Raw genomic sequence first — 14,654 nt, forward strand, 5'->3', positions numbered from 1 at the left:
ATATATTGAGAGGGACAGTTGAAGGATTGTTCATATCTTGATGTGATTAATCCCACTGAAGACATGAAACCACAAGCAATTCATTCTGAGTTTGAGGAAGTTATTTTAGCTAACATCTTCTAGAGAAGGCAGACGCTGAGTCCAAGAACATAAAAGTGTCTGTTTAAGTAGATCCCTCTCTAGCCTGTGGTCTTACCAGTGCCAGGTGCCAACAGAGAGGCTTAGAAGAAAAGTTAGAAACAGAGGAAATTTCAAGCATTTACGCTGTTATATGTGCTTTCACGGCCAGCAGCTTAGCAAGCCCTTGAGAGGAGCTTCATCTGCACCACTGTGTTGTGAACTTTAACAATTTGTATCTTTTTAGTCAGTTGGCCACTGTCATCCAAAACATCCTGTGACAATGAATTCCACTGTTCAATGGTGTGTTGTATAAAAAAGTACTTTCATCTGTTTATTTTAGACCTACCGCTGAGTTAACTCCACCAGGTCCATAGTTTTTATGTTACAGCACTTGTTTTAAAGTAGTCCCCATTTGCCTTCTTTGCACACTACATAATTTTGGATCTTTCTGCCATATCCTCACTTAGTTGTCTCCTTTTCAAGCTACTCAGTTTACTCTCTCCTCATACAGAAGTCACTTTATTCTTCTGATAGCTTTTCTCTGTGTCTTGTCCTGTTCTACAGTATTTTTTGAGAGAGTGTAATCGAGGCAATATACATCCTCTATCTTCTACTGACACAGACACTCTTGAGTAACTCTTAAATGTTTTGTCTTATTTCTCACAATCTTTTTTCCCTATCTTCTTACTAATGCTAATATTTTAACTTTTCAAATACCATATAAGATTCCTCAGACAGCCCATTTAAAAATGCTCTCTCCATGTAATTACAGTCTGTAGAAGGAACAGAATTTCAGTGATGAGCAAGTGCCTATGAGTAGGTTTACTTGGAGATTAGCTTGCCACTCAATGAACAGAGCTTGGTATAAAATCCTTCAAGCTATTCAGGGTTATAACATTTATGTTTCCTTGGATTCAGTCTTGTCCAGAGAAAGGAGTTAAAAAATCCATTGAAATATACACTACCAGATTCTGGTCTCATTTATACTTAGAAATCCTATGGAATATGTAGATATGGCAAATAAAGATGTTAAGTAAGCTAAACTATCTGAGACGACACATATCATTTTGAGTACACCCTTGGGAAAGCACATCTCATGTTGTGGGAGGATATAGGACTTGCATAACTCTATGAGAGAAAACAGCAAAGCCGTTTATTTTTCCAATAGTACATACTTATGCTCTCGCCAAAGCTCTTACTTCATAATTAGCAAATCAGCAATTAGACAGTTTTCAACCTTTTCTCCTATCAGCATAAGACCACTCTAACACACGCTGTGCAGACCAATCAACTTCTTGTTCCCGCGCCGTTCACGTGGCGGTAACTTCTCACAGTTCAGTACTTTTCCACAGTTCAGTGTTGCAGCTATCTGTTGTTTTCCCCTGCCACCTTCGCACAACTCAGCAGTTTCTTATCTTTCTCCCAAGGCCTGTTTCTCATCAAAGCCTAGCTGTTGATTCAAAGGCTGTGCAAGGCTGACAGGCCGATGTCTCCCACAATCTCATGTTTTAATGTAGTCAGAAATCATCTATTTTGCAGTAGCAGAGTAAACAATTGTCATTTGAATTCCCCAGCATCCATTTAATGTAACAATGATTGGCATCAATTGTTGCATGTATTAGTCGTTGTAATACAGTCTTGTCAGAAAATCATATTAACATTAACTATTTTTAAAACAGATGTCTATATTTTTATGTGTTTATTTGAGTTTAATTTTGTCAACAGCTGCAAGAAGTCATCTGGTAGTAAATGCTATTCAACTAACATTTCTTCTGCAATTATACTGATAGTAGTACATTCCATTTTGATAAATGTAAAGGTATCTTGCTACATATGGTGAAAGTCTGGTGGTTTTCACTGTAGGTTAAACCATAGGTGATACTTTGACAGAAACAGATTCAGTATTTTTAAAGGCCAAAATATTGAGGTTCCATAAACACTAAGACAAATATAAGTGTCCAAGCAATCTTTTAACAGTGATTAGGCATGTAAAAAATTTATGTATCTGATATTCATCAGGGCAGATTTTCACATATTTAATTGCTTTTCTTACAGTTTTCAGGTGTATAAGGAGTTTTTCCACTCATACTTCTTTCCTTCATGGTTCCTTTCATTTTTGGAGATCATTACAAATCATATCAATTTACTGTTGACACAAGCCTTAAGACCAATGTACAGTACAGGTGATTTGTAACTTGTACTGCATTGTCCTGTTTCAGAGCCCAGTGGCGAAGAATAGGTTACAACTATTGAAGTGTTGTACCAGTGACTGGGGGCAATTATTTTGCCAGAAGGTTACTCCTGATCAGAGAAGGAATGTTTTATATTCTGCTCACACTCTATTTTTCATTTGGTCTCACTTTATTTCAGATTTCTTTCATGCAAGGTTGAGTTAAATAGTTTAAGGTCAGCTGAGGTTAAAAAGAGATGAATGTTTGTGAGGATTGAAAGACACAATAAAAAGTTAAAAAAAATAGAATGTACTCAAATGTATATTTAGAAGTCCAAAGCTCAAGGAGACTGAGAGTTTTTTGACACCAACAGAAGCAAATTCTTAAACTCTTACTTTCCAGTGTAATCCCATTGATTCTGGTGGAGATACAGCAAGTGCAGGGCTGAAGGTTCTTGGCAGAGAGTTTTCCAGTTTCTCCTTCTTTACTTGGAATGGAAAGCCTCCTTCAGCTCCTGGGATGGCAAGAATTGGCATCCAAATGTGCCAAATTATAAACATGTTATAATAAAGGTATCTGTAATTTGCCCTGTTGACTTGCACACTGTTTAGGACCACATCTAGCCTCCACACGCATCTCTGAAGAAGTAACACCTTAAGTCTTTGCCAGCCTTTGCAGGCAATTCTCTGCTTAACTTACATTTCCCATTCATTAAATTGTATCATATTTTTTCCTCAAATATGTAAGGTTTATTTTGTATTTTCACTCTTATCCTTTAGTTTCCACCCATGTTATGTGCAACTTTCTTTTGATGGAGAACTACTGATGGCTACTGATCATAGTTTTCAAATCAGCTTTTCTCCTAGATAGTAGGAAACTGTAGTATTTTACTACAAAGTCATGGTTTTTTTCTTGCTTATAGTAGTATGAAAATAAGCTTCCAAGAAAATAACACAACCTTTTCATTTCTAACAGTAGGATTTAGAATTTATTGTTTGTTGTCAGTGTAAGAACAGAACATGATTTTACCTGAGAAAGATAAGTCCCTTTTAAAAGGGACTTGCTTCATGAAGAGACACAGAGTTGTACATTTTTACTAAGTTTAGCTGGTGAAATAACTGAGCATTTTATGAACATCCTGTACTTTGTGTATGAGGGTAGAGCACTGGATGTCATATACCTCAGTGGTAGCAAGGCTTTCGGCACTGTCTCCCACAATATTCTTGCATCCAGGTTAAGATATTGTGGTCTGGTTGACTGGACAACCAGATGTGTGAAAGTCTAGATGGATGATTGGGCTGGATGCATAGACCCACAGGAGCCTTATGAAATTCAGCAAGGAAGCACCTAGGTTCCACACCTAGGAAGGGGTAAACCCTGCAGCAGTACAGGCTGGGGACTGACTGAGTGTCTGGGATCAGCTCTGCTGGAAGGAACCTGGGCATCTTGGCAGGCAGCAAGAGCACCAAGCCATCAGTATTCCTTGGCAGCAAAGGGCCAAAAACATCTGGGCTGTATTGACAGGAGCATTGATGGTCACATGAGGAAAGTGATTGTACCCCTCTACTCAACACTTGTTAGACCACATCTGGAGCCCTGTGCTGTATTTTGAGCCCTGCTAATACAGGAAAGATAGTGGCCAAATGCAGCAAGTTGAGCTTAGGCTACAGAGGTGGTTGGGCTGGAGGACAGGCCCCATCAGCAGTGGCTGAGGGGCCCTACTTTGAGAAGGAGGTTAGACTAGGGATCTGCTGACGTCCTTTCCAACCTGAATGATCCCATGATTCTGGTAAAAGTAATTACTGAGATGTTTAGTTTTTTTACCCATGTCTCAATTTAAAATCAAATTACTGTATCTAATAAGTCTTTCTCCTTTACCCTAGTTTTCGTTATTATGTTAGTAGAGGTAAAGAAGACTCTGTGCCAAAAATTACATTTTTACATACAGAATATTAAAACATGCAAGTCTTTTATTTATGGTGTGGAACTACATGTAAAGAACTCTGTTTTGATAAGAAAGTAGCATTAAAAAGGAAGGAAAAAACATTTTCTTTATGCCTAAAGCATGAGAAAGTATTAAAAAAATGCTGGCACAAATCCATTATTGACAATACTTATCTCCAGTCTTAACAGAAGTACTGAAAGATGTCTTTGATTATTTTCACTTTTATATGTAACATACACTGAAACACGCAGGAGATCACTGTTCAAAATTTAAAATCACGTGAAATCTCTTCGTAGCATGTATGCCCGTTAAAAAGAAAACATTGTAGAAAAGAGCTCCATATTGGACTGGATGAAAGAGAAGGTCTAAAGTGTGTGGCCATGACTTACTACATAATATGTCTAAGGCAGGTAAAAAAGTTTCGGAGGCAAAGATGCTTGGATTTGGGATGAAGAGCAGAGGTGAAAATAGACAAGATAATATCAGAACAAAGGAGTAGGAGAAGAAAGGCATCATTAGAAGAGCCATTACCTGGTTGACCATACCTTCTTTTCATGAGAGTTTTGCAGTCCCCTGCTGTGATCAGGGTGTCCTTTTAGTTTTTTGGTGTATTGTGCTATTTTTAGTTACCACTTGCAATTTTGATAATTGTTAAGTGTAATTTTATAAAAATCAAATACATGAACATTTCTAAATTAATTTAAGTACTGAACTGGCCTTCATTATTTCAGGTAGTTCAAGATACTCTACTCTTGCATGGGTTTTTTTTCATGTTTGGTGCTGTGTTTTTCCCTTACCACTGGAGGTTTATTTTTAACTTCTAAGTGTTAAGCTGAAAGTCATGATACATTGCCAGTGTCTTTACTAAGTTGCCATCAGCCATCTAATTAAAAGTAATTTGAAGTGAGATCTATTTCAATTCAAGCTACTCAACTTTAAGTCAAGAAATGAAGTGTGTTAACACGTTGGCACATTTCAGTAAATTCAGTAGCCTGCTTTAGAGCATGGCCCCACAAAAGAGTTGTTTTAGCATAGATATCAAGAGAACAAGTGACTGGAGCATTGTAGTGGTGCACTGTGTGGCTGCAGCCTTCCACTTAATAGTGGTGCTTGTTAGTGATGTTTAAATAGCAGACTCCATTTTCTAACATGGCAAAATGCACTTATTCCTTTGTCAATTAAATTTATTCCTATATCCAGCGTGAAAAACAGGAGTTGGTCATGGGTGAAGATCTAGAGATTAGTTACAAGAAACAAGAGATTCTTTCTCAGATCTGTGATAAGTTGCTTCCCTCACACTGTAACCTTAGTTATACAGAAAATGAGTGCATCACAGATAAATAGGTAAGAAGGGTATCTTTAGGCTTAAAACTAAAGTTATAACAAAACTCCAGAAACTGAAAGCAGGTACAGAAGTGCTTATTGGTTAAAGCATATATGACATCAATCAATCTCTAAACACCAGCCTTAACTAGGTTTCATATTAGAGTAGCTACCAGAAAACTTCAGCGAGGAGCACTGAATGAATCTAACTTTTCATTCATTGTATTACGTGGGTTTTTTTCATCTGAAGTAGAGTTGATCTCAAGTTGCAAAATTTTGATAGTAAGTACAGCAAGTACTATTTTTCATTTTTCATATTTTTAAAGAGAAACCAAACAGTTAAACTTCCCTTTTGTATGATATCTGAATATGACAAGCAGAAGAAAAGATTTACTTTTATATTCTAAAATTGTGAGAGGCTCTTTGTAACATCCTATTCCTTCATCACATTATTCCTGTACGGAAGCTGTTAAGTAAGATGTAGCATCCTTTCCAATTATTTAGATCCACCTGTTTACTATTAATTTCATTCTCTGCTGTGATCATCCTATTCCTGAAAGGGTGAAATTCAGCTGAGATGATAGCAGTTGTGTCCTGCAGTACATCAGGTTTGATTGCTGTTGGGCTAGAGACACTCACGTAGATGACTGACTGCGTGTGATTAGAGTGAGTACCAACTTTTGAAGAGACAAATACCCATTTCTACAAAAGTTAAATAATTAGCTTTCACTTTTAATCTGTTTTGCTTTATCTGTGATATGAAGTGCCAAAAGTGGTCAGCTTTTTTTCTTCAATAATTTTTCTATGAGCAAACATTTTTTAAAAAATCTTCTAGAATTGGAGTCTCTACTTTGACTTGTCTTGTTTTAAAATGTTGCGGTTTCTCAGAGTAGGAAATAAACTACTTAGCATCTTATCTCAGAAACCTCTATCTGAAAACTCAGGTTTATGAAAACAATGAAAAATGTATATGTAATTCATTTGTCATTTGTACATGTAACCATTCCCCATTGCATTTGCTTCTTAAATATGCTTTTTTCCATCCTGCTTTTTACAGCCAAACAAAATTCTGAGTCATTCCTTCTGTTGGCTTTGGAGAAGCAATCATTCAGCCTAGAACTGGCTTCTGCTTGCAGAGTCCTTCAGGTTTCAAAAAAGAAACTGAGCACAACACACACACAAAAAAAAAATATATTTCACATGCATATGTATCTGTGATTCAAAGACATCAGCCTTTAGGCCAAATGGTTTTGGCAAAAAGTGAAACTGAAAAGACCAGTTTCAATGGATGGTTATTTTTAATGTTGCACAACATCTGATGCTTTTAAGGCACTTTAAGCTTTGATTAAAGACATATTGTTACTATCCTATCTCATAGGTGGGGTGTTCATCCTGCTACACCACTAAATGCCTTTAAGGCAATCTGGTTGCATATTCAGAGTTCCAACCTTATTGTAACCCTGCTTTAACACAAGGCTAACTCTGGTCTGATAAGGCTTATCTCCCTTTGTCTGGGCTATGGTAGAAACAATTCACAGCCTATAACTAACAAAGAATATAGTGATACAGTGCAGTGTGTCAGGTTTGTGTGGTAACACTGTGTAAAGACTTGCTTACTTGCAGCCACTCATTCCCACAGTTTGACCAGTACAACTGTGTGTGTGGCTGCTGTTTATCTGAACCAGCAGAATGACGAGGTTTAAGTTTCTAAATACCCTTTTTCGTTTCTATAAAGTACTAACAAACTTTACATTGAATCAGGTTTGGGAGAAGTGTTTTACCAGTAACAGACTGGCACTATTTTACTGAACTTTTATTTTTAAAGGTTGGGAATGTGAAACAATGTTGGTGGCAGATTTTTAAGGTACTGCTGTGAGCTACATGCTGGAGTCCAGTTCAGTTCTCATATTCTTTCTGCACCTACTCACCATTTGCCTCTTTGAAATCTCTCTGCATCTTGTAAACCCACAACCAGACATGTTGTTACTGGCTCAGGGAAACTGTCCCATAGCTTCAGTCGGATCTGTGAACTGTTGAATACAAAACAAAACCTTTTTAAAATTATTAGTGTAAGGTTTTGCTTTTCTGGAGACTGCTGTTAACAGCCAAGCTTTATATACTTAATCACAAGCAAAGTAATTAAAGCTTCACTTCTGTTTACTTCTGAAAGTTAGATTCCTAATATGTTGTGTTTATTATTTCCATTTACTTTCTATTTAGACAAGCAATCTGTGAAGTAGTCACTAGGCCAATCAGATATTCAGTGTAGGGCTGACTTGATGAGGTGAATTGGATACTGCAGGAGGTCAAAGTTTATAGCAATAGACTGTTCCCTTGTCTGGCTGAGGAAGTTAACTGCAGTTTTCTAGTATTTGCAGGCATCATGACTTCTTGTTAGGGTTAAAGCCTGAACTAAGAACCTTAGCCAGCTTTTTTTCAGCACCGTGTTAACTAAGATCTCACTTTTCTTCTAGGTGGAATAAAGGTGTGACAAAACAGGGTCATCATTTATGATCTCAGTTTAGAAAGAAGAAGAAAACTTTCGCTTTTTTTATAGTGTAAAACGAATGCATAATAGATAAAATAAGTTTACAGGATTTATTCATACGAAGTTGTATGAGAGTTTCTTAAATTTACTTTTTCTATCTTTGCAGCTATTGGCTGACAAACAAGGTCCACATTAAACGACCCAGCACTGGTCTCCTCATGTATACTCTTGCCACCAGATTTTGTGATGAGATTCACCTGTATGGATTTTGGCCATTCCCAAAGGATGTACATGGAAAACCAGTCAAGTATCATTATTATGATGATCTGAAATACCGGTACTTTTCTAATGCCAGTCCTCATAGGATGCCATTAGAGTTTAAAACATTGTATGTATTACATAACAGAGGAGCACTTAAATTAACAACAGGGAAATGCGTACAGCAATAAAGCCCATGTAAAGTACAATAAGAAGTACAGAATACACACTTCATCATAAAGATGCTGTGGAATGACAGTGGGATCTCAGTGAGGATATATTTCAATACCCACTAAGCCATCAGAAAAAGGAATTTTATCAGAAGTACATAACCAGCTGTTATACCTGTAAAGTGCTATATAACTAAGCTATCTTGACTGCAAGGATTTAAGTAAGTGCCACTTTCACTAAGAACAAAGCTTGAATGTATACTCAGTAGTGTTTACAGGATCCAGTGACATATTCATCATTAATTAAAGGAGAAAAATATATCCTGCTTACTGCTGACTTGATGCTGTGGTCAGACAGCCCACAGAAGAAATCCCCGGTGGATAGAATATTTTCTTGAGCAAATCAACCAGGCTTTGGCAGAAAAGATCATGATGGAATTGAGTAGAAAAAGTGAAGTCCATAAGATCAAACAAATTAGTAAATGCCTTCAGTCAGAGGACTGGTTTTGATCTTGTATTATAACCTCAGCTTTTGTTTCTGTTTTTCTTACTGCTATTGGTTGGGTTTTGTTGCTTTTAAGTATTGGAGCCCTTAAGGGATTTTGAGGATGTTATGAATAATTAAAAGTATATCTCTTATGAAATTGTCTTAGGAAAAATATTTGTGAGAGTGGAGGGAAACATCAAATATTTTATCAATTGTTATTGTGCTGTATCCTGCTGTCACACAACTCTTGATGTCCCAATTATTTTTCTAGCTACTGCTGTCAGTACCTACTACATGGAACCACTCAGAGGTCATTCTGATCCATTTTTAAAGAGAAGTTTTTCTGTTGTGTTCGGATTTGAAGACATACAAGAAGGTGCCCTTATTTTTGGTACCAAAGATTACTCATACACATTTTTACCTTCCCATGAAGAAAAGGTCTAGATTTAGTATGATGTTTTCTTCCTACTGAAGGGAATGTATTCTTTATGTTATTTAAATTTTTGAATTCAGCATCTCAAAACAAAGCCTCTTTACTGACTTTGCATATAGAATTTCATTCTTCAGAAATATCTGCAGGAGTAAAGAAATTATTTCATGTATTCAAATATATATACGCACACAATTTTTATTTCTGATGGAAAGAAAAACACAACACAAAGTCTAAAGGAACTCAGGTGACATTGGAACACATCTAAAGGAAAAAAAAAAAAAAAGACCTAGCCAATTAAATGGAAAATAAAAGATCAAGCAGTTCTTTTAAAACTTAAATTTCTAATCATGCTGGATGATTATCGCTAATATACCCCTTTTGTATCAGCTTGATGTTCTGATGTGTAATTGACTGAAATAACACAGAGCTGCATTATCTCACAGTGATTTTTTTGAGTATCATTCTTGTTTATCCACAAATTACAGGAGGGTAGGAGAGGGTGGAGTGTCAGTGCAGCATACACTAAGATACAAAACCTGGCTGCATATGCTATGTTTTAGCACTAATGGAGCAGGTAAATGAAGAACACCATGGTTCCACCATTTTCATGTCAGGCTAGGCTAAGGAAGAGGCATGCAGATACAATGTATAGGTATTTTCTTGTTATGTTTTCAGCTCTACCTTAGGTCCTCATCTCCACATACACTATTTGGTGTATCTATTGAATTTTGAACTAGCTTGAGTAGTTTCATATGTAGCACAACACAAACATTTGCTAGCTAAAAGTGCCATTTATTACCCATTTTTCCTCTTAAGTTCACATGTGTTTCATCATGCATGACTAAAGTCCTGTGATTATGCAAATTTAGTAGCTAAATCACTGCCTTGCAGACAGTTTTGCCAAAAGTTGATGGCAAATAGAAATTCATTCTGCTATATCTAAGACACGGTAGCATCTTTCCTTATTCACCTCTGTCCTACCCAGGACAGTTTACTTTGGCTGTATGCTAAGGTATGGGATGTGGTCCTAACATGATCACCTCTGAAACCAAGGCATCATGAGGAACTAAACAGCAGTACAGATTGGAATGTGTTTTAATTTGTTGCTGATAAGCCAGAGGGTGTTATTTGTACACTGTGTAAACTTGCAGTGTAAAATAAGGTTATATCCTTGATGGAAGTTGGGCCTATTCCTGATCTGTTAGGGTTTTGCTGCTGTTGATCTTTCAAAATATATTTCATATACATTGACAGAATTTATATTGAGATAAAGAATTCATAGATGCCAGTCTTACAGAAGCTCAGAGCAGCATCTTGTTAGCTTTATCTTTTCTTCTAGGAACATCTTCTCTCTAGTGTCAGGCCATCAACAAAAAGGGAATTCAAGTAGACTAAAATATTAACCGACAGGTGATTTTTTTCACCTCAGGGAAGGTTTTAATAACCAGTTGATTATTTCTCTGAAAGCAAGGTAGATGGAGACACTAATTCTTATGGTAGTAAAAAAAAATAAAATTACTTGTGTAATTGCATAAGTGAAAACAATGAGATGTAAATAGGAAAACAGATGAACAAGTCTGCCTTTGGAAGTCAGTGGAAGAAGAAAAATTTGGCCTGAGCCTGTTTTGCAAACTTCACATTTGATTCTCTCTGAGTGAAGTTAACTTTAGTACATAAGCCATGGAGTCCTATCACTAAATTTGATAGAAGAGGGTGATACAGGGCAAGGTTTCTCCAACTTGGTTTGGCACAAGACATGACAGTAACACCTACTTCCAAGACAACAGAGTTTGCCCATACCTTCTTAAAACTGGGTCTTAACCTCGTCTCCTGCAGGCTTTCCACCTTCAGTACTGCACTCTTCTGTCACCATGAGCCATGGTCTTACAGGTCTCCACCATCATCCGCAGTCATCCTTCTCATAGCACCCACCCCTCAAACTGGCGCCCAGTTTGCCTCCCACACCAGGTGCCTCCCCACCAAAAGCATATGACTCCTCAATCTGCCCTAGCTTTATCCTGAGCTGAAGTGTAATGTAGTGAGTAGTAGGTTTCAAACCATCCTCTGAGACAAGTAGCAGTTGTAGTTTTTAACTGTGCAGGTTTTCACAGGACTAGGAGTCATTTTACTCTATTGGTCTTGTGTAAGATCTGTGTCCATGAGGAGCCCAAAACTTCAGGGGCTCCCTGATGTGTAGTTTGTTGTGATGCAAATTGTCTGGTTTGAGGAGGTTTGTGATCACCAGTTACTGGTTACTCTAGGATGACCTTAGGTGGGATATGCACAGAGCTTTTCCTGTTAGATTACATGACCTTGGTTGTTAGCCCTTTCATTCTTGGGAAGCTGTAGCAGTGGTCTCATTGCAAATTCCCTTTCTTACCTTTCCCTTATACTTCCTGGCTCTGTATTGTTCTGGGGCTCCTCACGCATTTCTGTTGAGGCATCCTAGGTCCTAAATGAAAAAAAAAAAAAAAAAAAGATTATTTCCACTGCATGACTCTTCTTCCCTAAAGGTGACCCAGGACGTAGTACCAAAGGCTTAGCTGCTGTATAAGGACTTTACAGTGGAACAAATTTCACCTCATGGTCCTTCCTTCACAGGGCAGCAGTCAACAGTTCAAGCTTCCATAGCTGCCTTGAATGATTCTGGTTGTTTATATACATTCAGACCTCCTCTGCTGCCTATAGCACAACTCAGATAAACAGGCTTTATTATTATTACAACACATCCAACACTATCTAATACAAAGTAGATAGGATAAAAAGAAGAAGGATCCCTAATATTGTTAGGATACCTGCCCTAGTGAGGAACAACTGAGGAATGCCCATCAGGTGAGTGTTCGTCAAATTTATCCTCACATCAGTCATACCAATTGCCAGCTATGGTTCCTAAATGTATGTTAAAAATAAGAACTGGGAACTACATCAAGACAGCAGTGAGTGTGTATTTTTCCAAATCTTGTGGCAGCTTTACATTGAACAACTTGATTTCATTCGGAGAAATTTATTGTAAACTGTTTATTAACGTACATGTTAATGTTCCTGTGGCAGAGGGTCTTTCATATTTCATAAAATTAATAAATAAATATATTTGATTGTTAAGTTTTCAGCTTTGGGACAGTTCTCTCTCCTACAGCTCTGAGCCACTCTCCAGATAAAAGATCTACTGAACTTTTCAAACCTTGGATAGTTTACACAGTCTGATGTGTAATAAGACTGTACCATTCTTTTGTTAAACAATATAAGCAACGTGCTTAAGGTCAGCACTTTTTCTCTAGTTGACGGCAATTTGAAGAAGACCGGGTGTGGGTTCAGTACCTTTTTTTAGTGTTTGATTTAGCAAAGTGCTGAGCACTCTTTACAGTGACTTTCCTGGGAGAGACATGTCCAGGATTTAGATGGGGATCTAGATTAGCGTATTTCAGGATATAACTCTGAAATTGCACATTATTTATTTTTAAGAGCACTGTTACTTTGTGTAGGGAAAAGCACAATTATTCTAAATGTAAATAAAATAAAGAAAAAGCGTTTACAGAGAGCTTCATTCCTGCACAGTACTATTGCTACTGAGCATATGTAATACACTGTCTGTGGTTTAAAGTATCGGTATGTATTCTGTCAAGATTGTTATGTTTGACACTGTTAATATTAGTTTAAGTACACCTATGGGGATTGTTTTTTATTTGTATAACTGTAAAATAAAGAATTCTTTTTCCTTTTTTTCTCCTATATTCAATTCCATATTCCTTTGTAACATAGTTGTAATAATATTTTTCAACTATGTGCTATGTAAGGATATGTGGAATGAAAGTGTCTGCTCCTTTAAGGTGTCTGGTCAAGGACTTTCTCAACACAATAGGGGATACTAAGAAAAGGAGGAAGCCATAAATAAGAACACAGAGACGCAGACCTGACCAACAAATTATAAGGGAGGCAGCAATGGGAACCAAACTGATCAGTTACTCTGTCTGGTAAGGATACATGAAGTGTAGGAATGTTTATTCCCGTAAGATTATCTGATCAAGACCCTCTTCAAATGGGATACTAAGGAAAGGCAGAAGCAATAAAGTATATGGAGACACAAAACTGGCAGGCAAATCATAATGGAGACAAAGACAAGAAGTCAACCTCATCAGTCACAATAACTGAACAGCTATCAAGAAACTGCAGGCAAACAGGACTTTCAGCTGATAAGGATGCAGACCTTAGGGTCCGGGATGTTGGAGAGGGCGTCGGTGGGACTGCACAAATTGATGAGGCAATGTGCAGGGGAGGAAGAAAAGAGGAATAGACAGAAAAGAGGCCAGTTGCATGTGAACCATGACCAGTCAGTATGCTTGTCTGGTTGGACCCTGTGCCTGATTGCCACAATCTGTCTGAATTTCCCATTAAATCTTTTCTTAGCTATCTCTCTGTGTAATCTCTCTCTACATCCCATGCGTGTGAGTGCTGCAAAGAGTCAGTGCCAGATGCTGGGGAGTGTTGTGAGAAGAGTTCGTGCCAGCTGCTGGAGTCAAATCAGGGGTCTGGGTGTCCTTGGCCTGTGGTGTTGGCTTCTGGGGTGAGTGGGGGGGTCTCAGTTGCTGTCTACAGCTACCTGAAAGGAGGTTGTAGTGAGGTGGGTGTTGGTCTCTTCTCCAAAGTAACAAGTGATAGGATGAGAGGACACAGCTTCAAGTTGTGCCAGGGGAGTTTTAGATTGGATATTAGGAAAAATTTCTTCACTGAAAGGGTTATCAAGCACTGGAACAGACTGTCCAAGAAAGTGATTGAGTCATCATCCCTGGAAGTATTTAAAAAATGTGTAGATGTGGCACTTAGGGACATGATTGAGCTGACATGACATGACTTGGCACTGTTAGGTTTACAGTTGGACTCTAATGTTAAAGGTCTTTTGCAACCTAAATGAGTCTATGATTCTATGATTCGGTGCTAGCAGCTGGAGCAAGTGGAGGTCTTTAATTTCCAGCCACAGGGCAGGAATGGTGTGTGTTCCCAAAACCACCTGCTGTGGGGTCATCAGCATGAATGAGGCAAATGAGGGGCTCAGCACTGGTGGCTGGAGCAGGACCACAGGTCACAGTCCATATGCCTGGTGCCAGCTGCTGGGGTTGAGTGTATGTATCCTCCCCAAACCCAGTGTGTGTGGGGTGTTTGTGTGTAATCACCACCAAACTTCAAACTGGTGAGTAGGAGACCCTGGGTCAGGGCAGGGGTCTCAGACAGGCAGAGGGTCTGTGCTGGTGTGACCAGGGGGAC

At 38.0% G+C, this 14,654-nt stretch overlaps 1 protein-coding gene across 4 annotated transcripts in view; it reads left to right on the forward strand.

Annotated features, from left to right (window-relative positions):
- The window catches only part of ST8SIA4 (ST8 alpha-N-acetyl-neuraminide alpha-2,8-sialyltransferase 4), an 83,652-nt gene extending 70,528 nt beyond the window's left edge, over nucleotides 1-13,124 (forward strand). For all 4 annotated transcript variants that reach the window (XM_074856122.1, XM_074856123.1, XM_074856124.1 and 1 more), the window contains one exon: nucleotides 8,214-13,124. In XM_074856122.1, the coding sequence (XP_074712223.1) occupies nucleotides 8,214-8,496 (283 nt within the window). In that variant the 3' untranslated portion in view covers nucleotides 8,497-13,124. The remainder of the gene's footprint in view (nucleotides 1-8,213) is intronic.
- Nucleotides 13,125-14,654: the final 1,530 nt, after the last annotated feature.

Source organism: Strix uralensis, chromosome Z (genome assembly GCF_047716275.1).
Source record: "Strix uralensis isolate ZFMK-TIS-50842 chromosome Z, bStrUra1, whole genome shotgun sequence".
NCBI lineage: Eukaryota > Metazoa > Chordata > Aves > Strigiformes > Strigidae > Strix > Strix uralensis.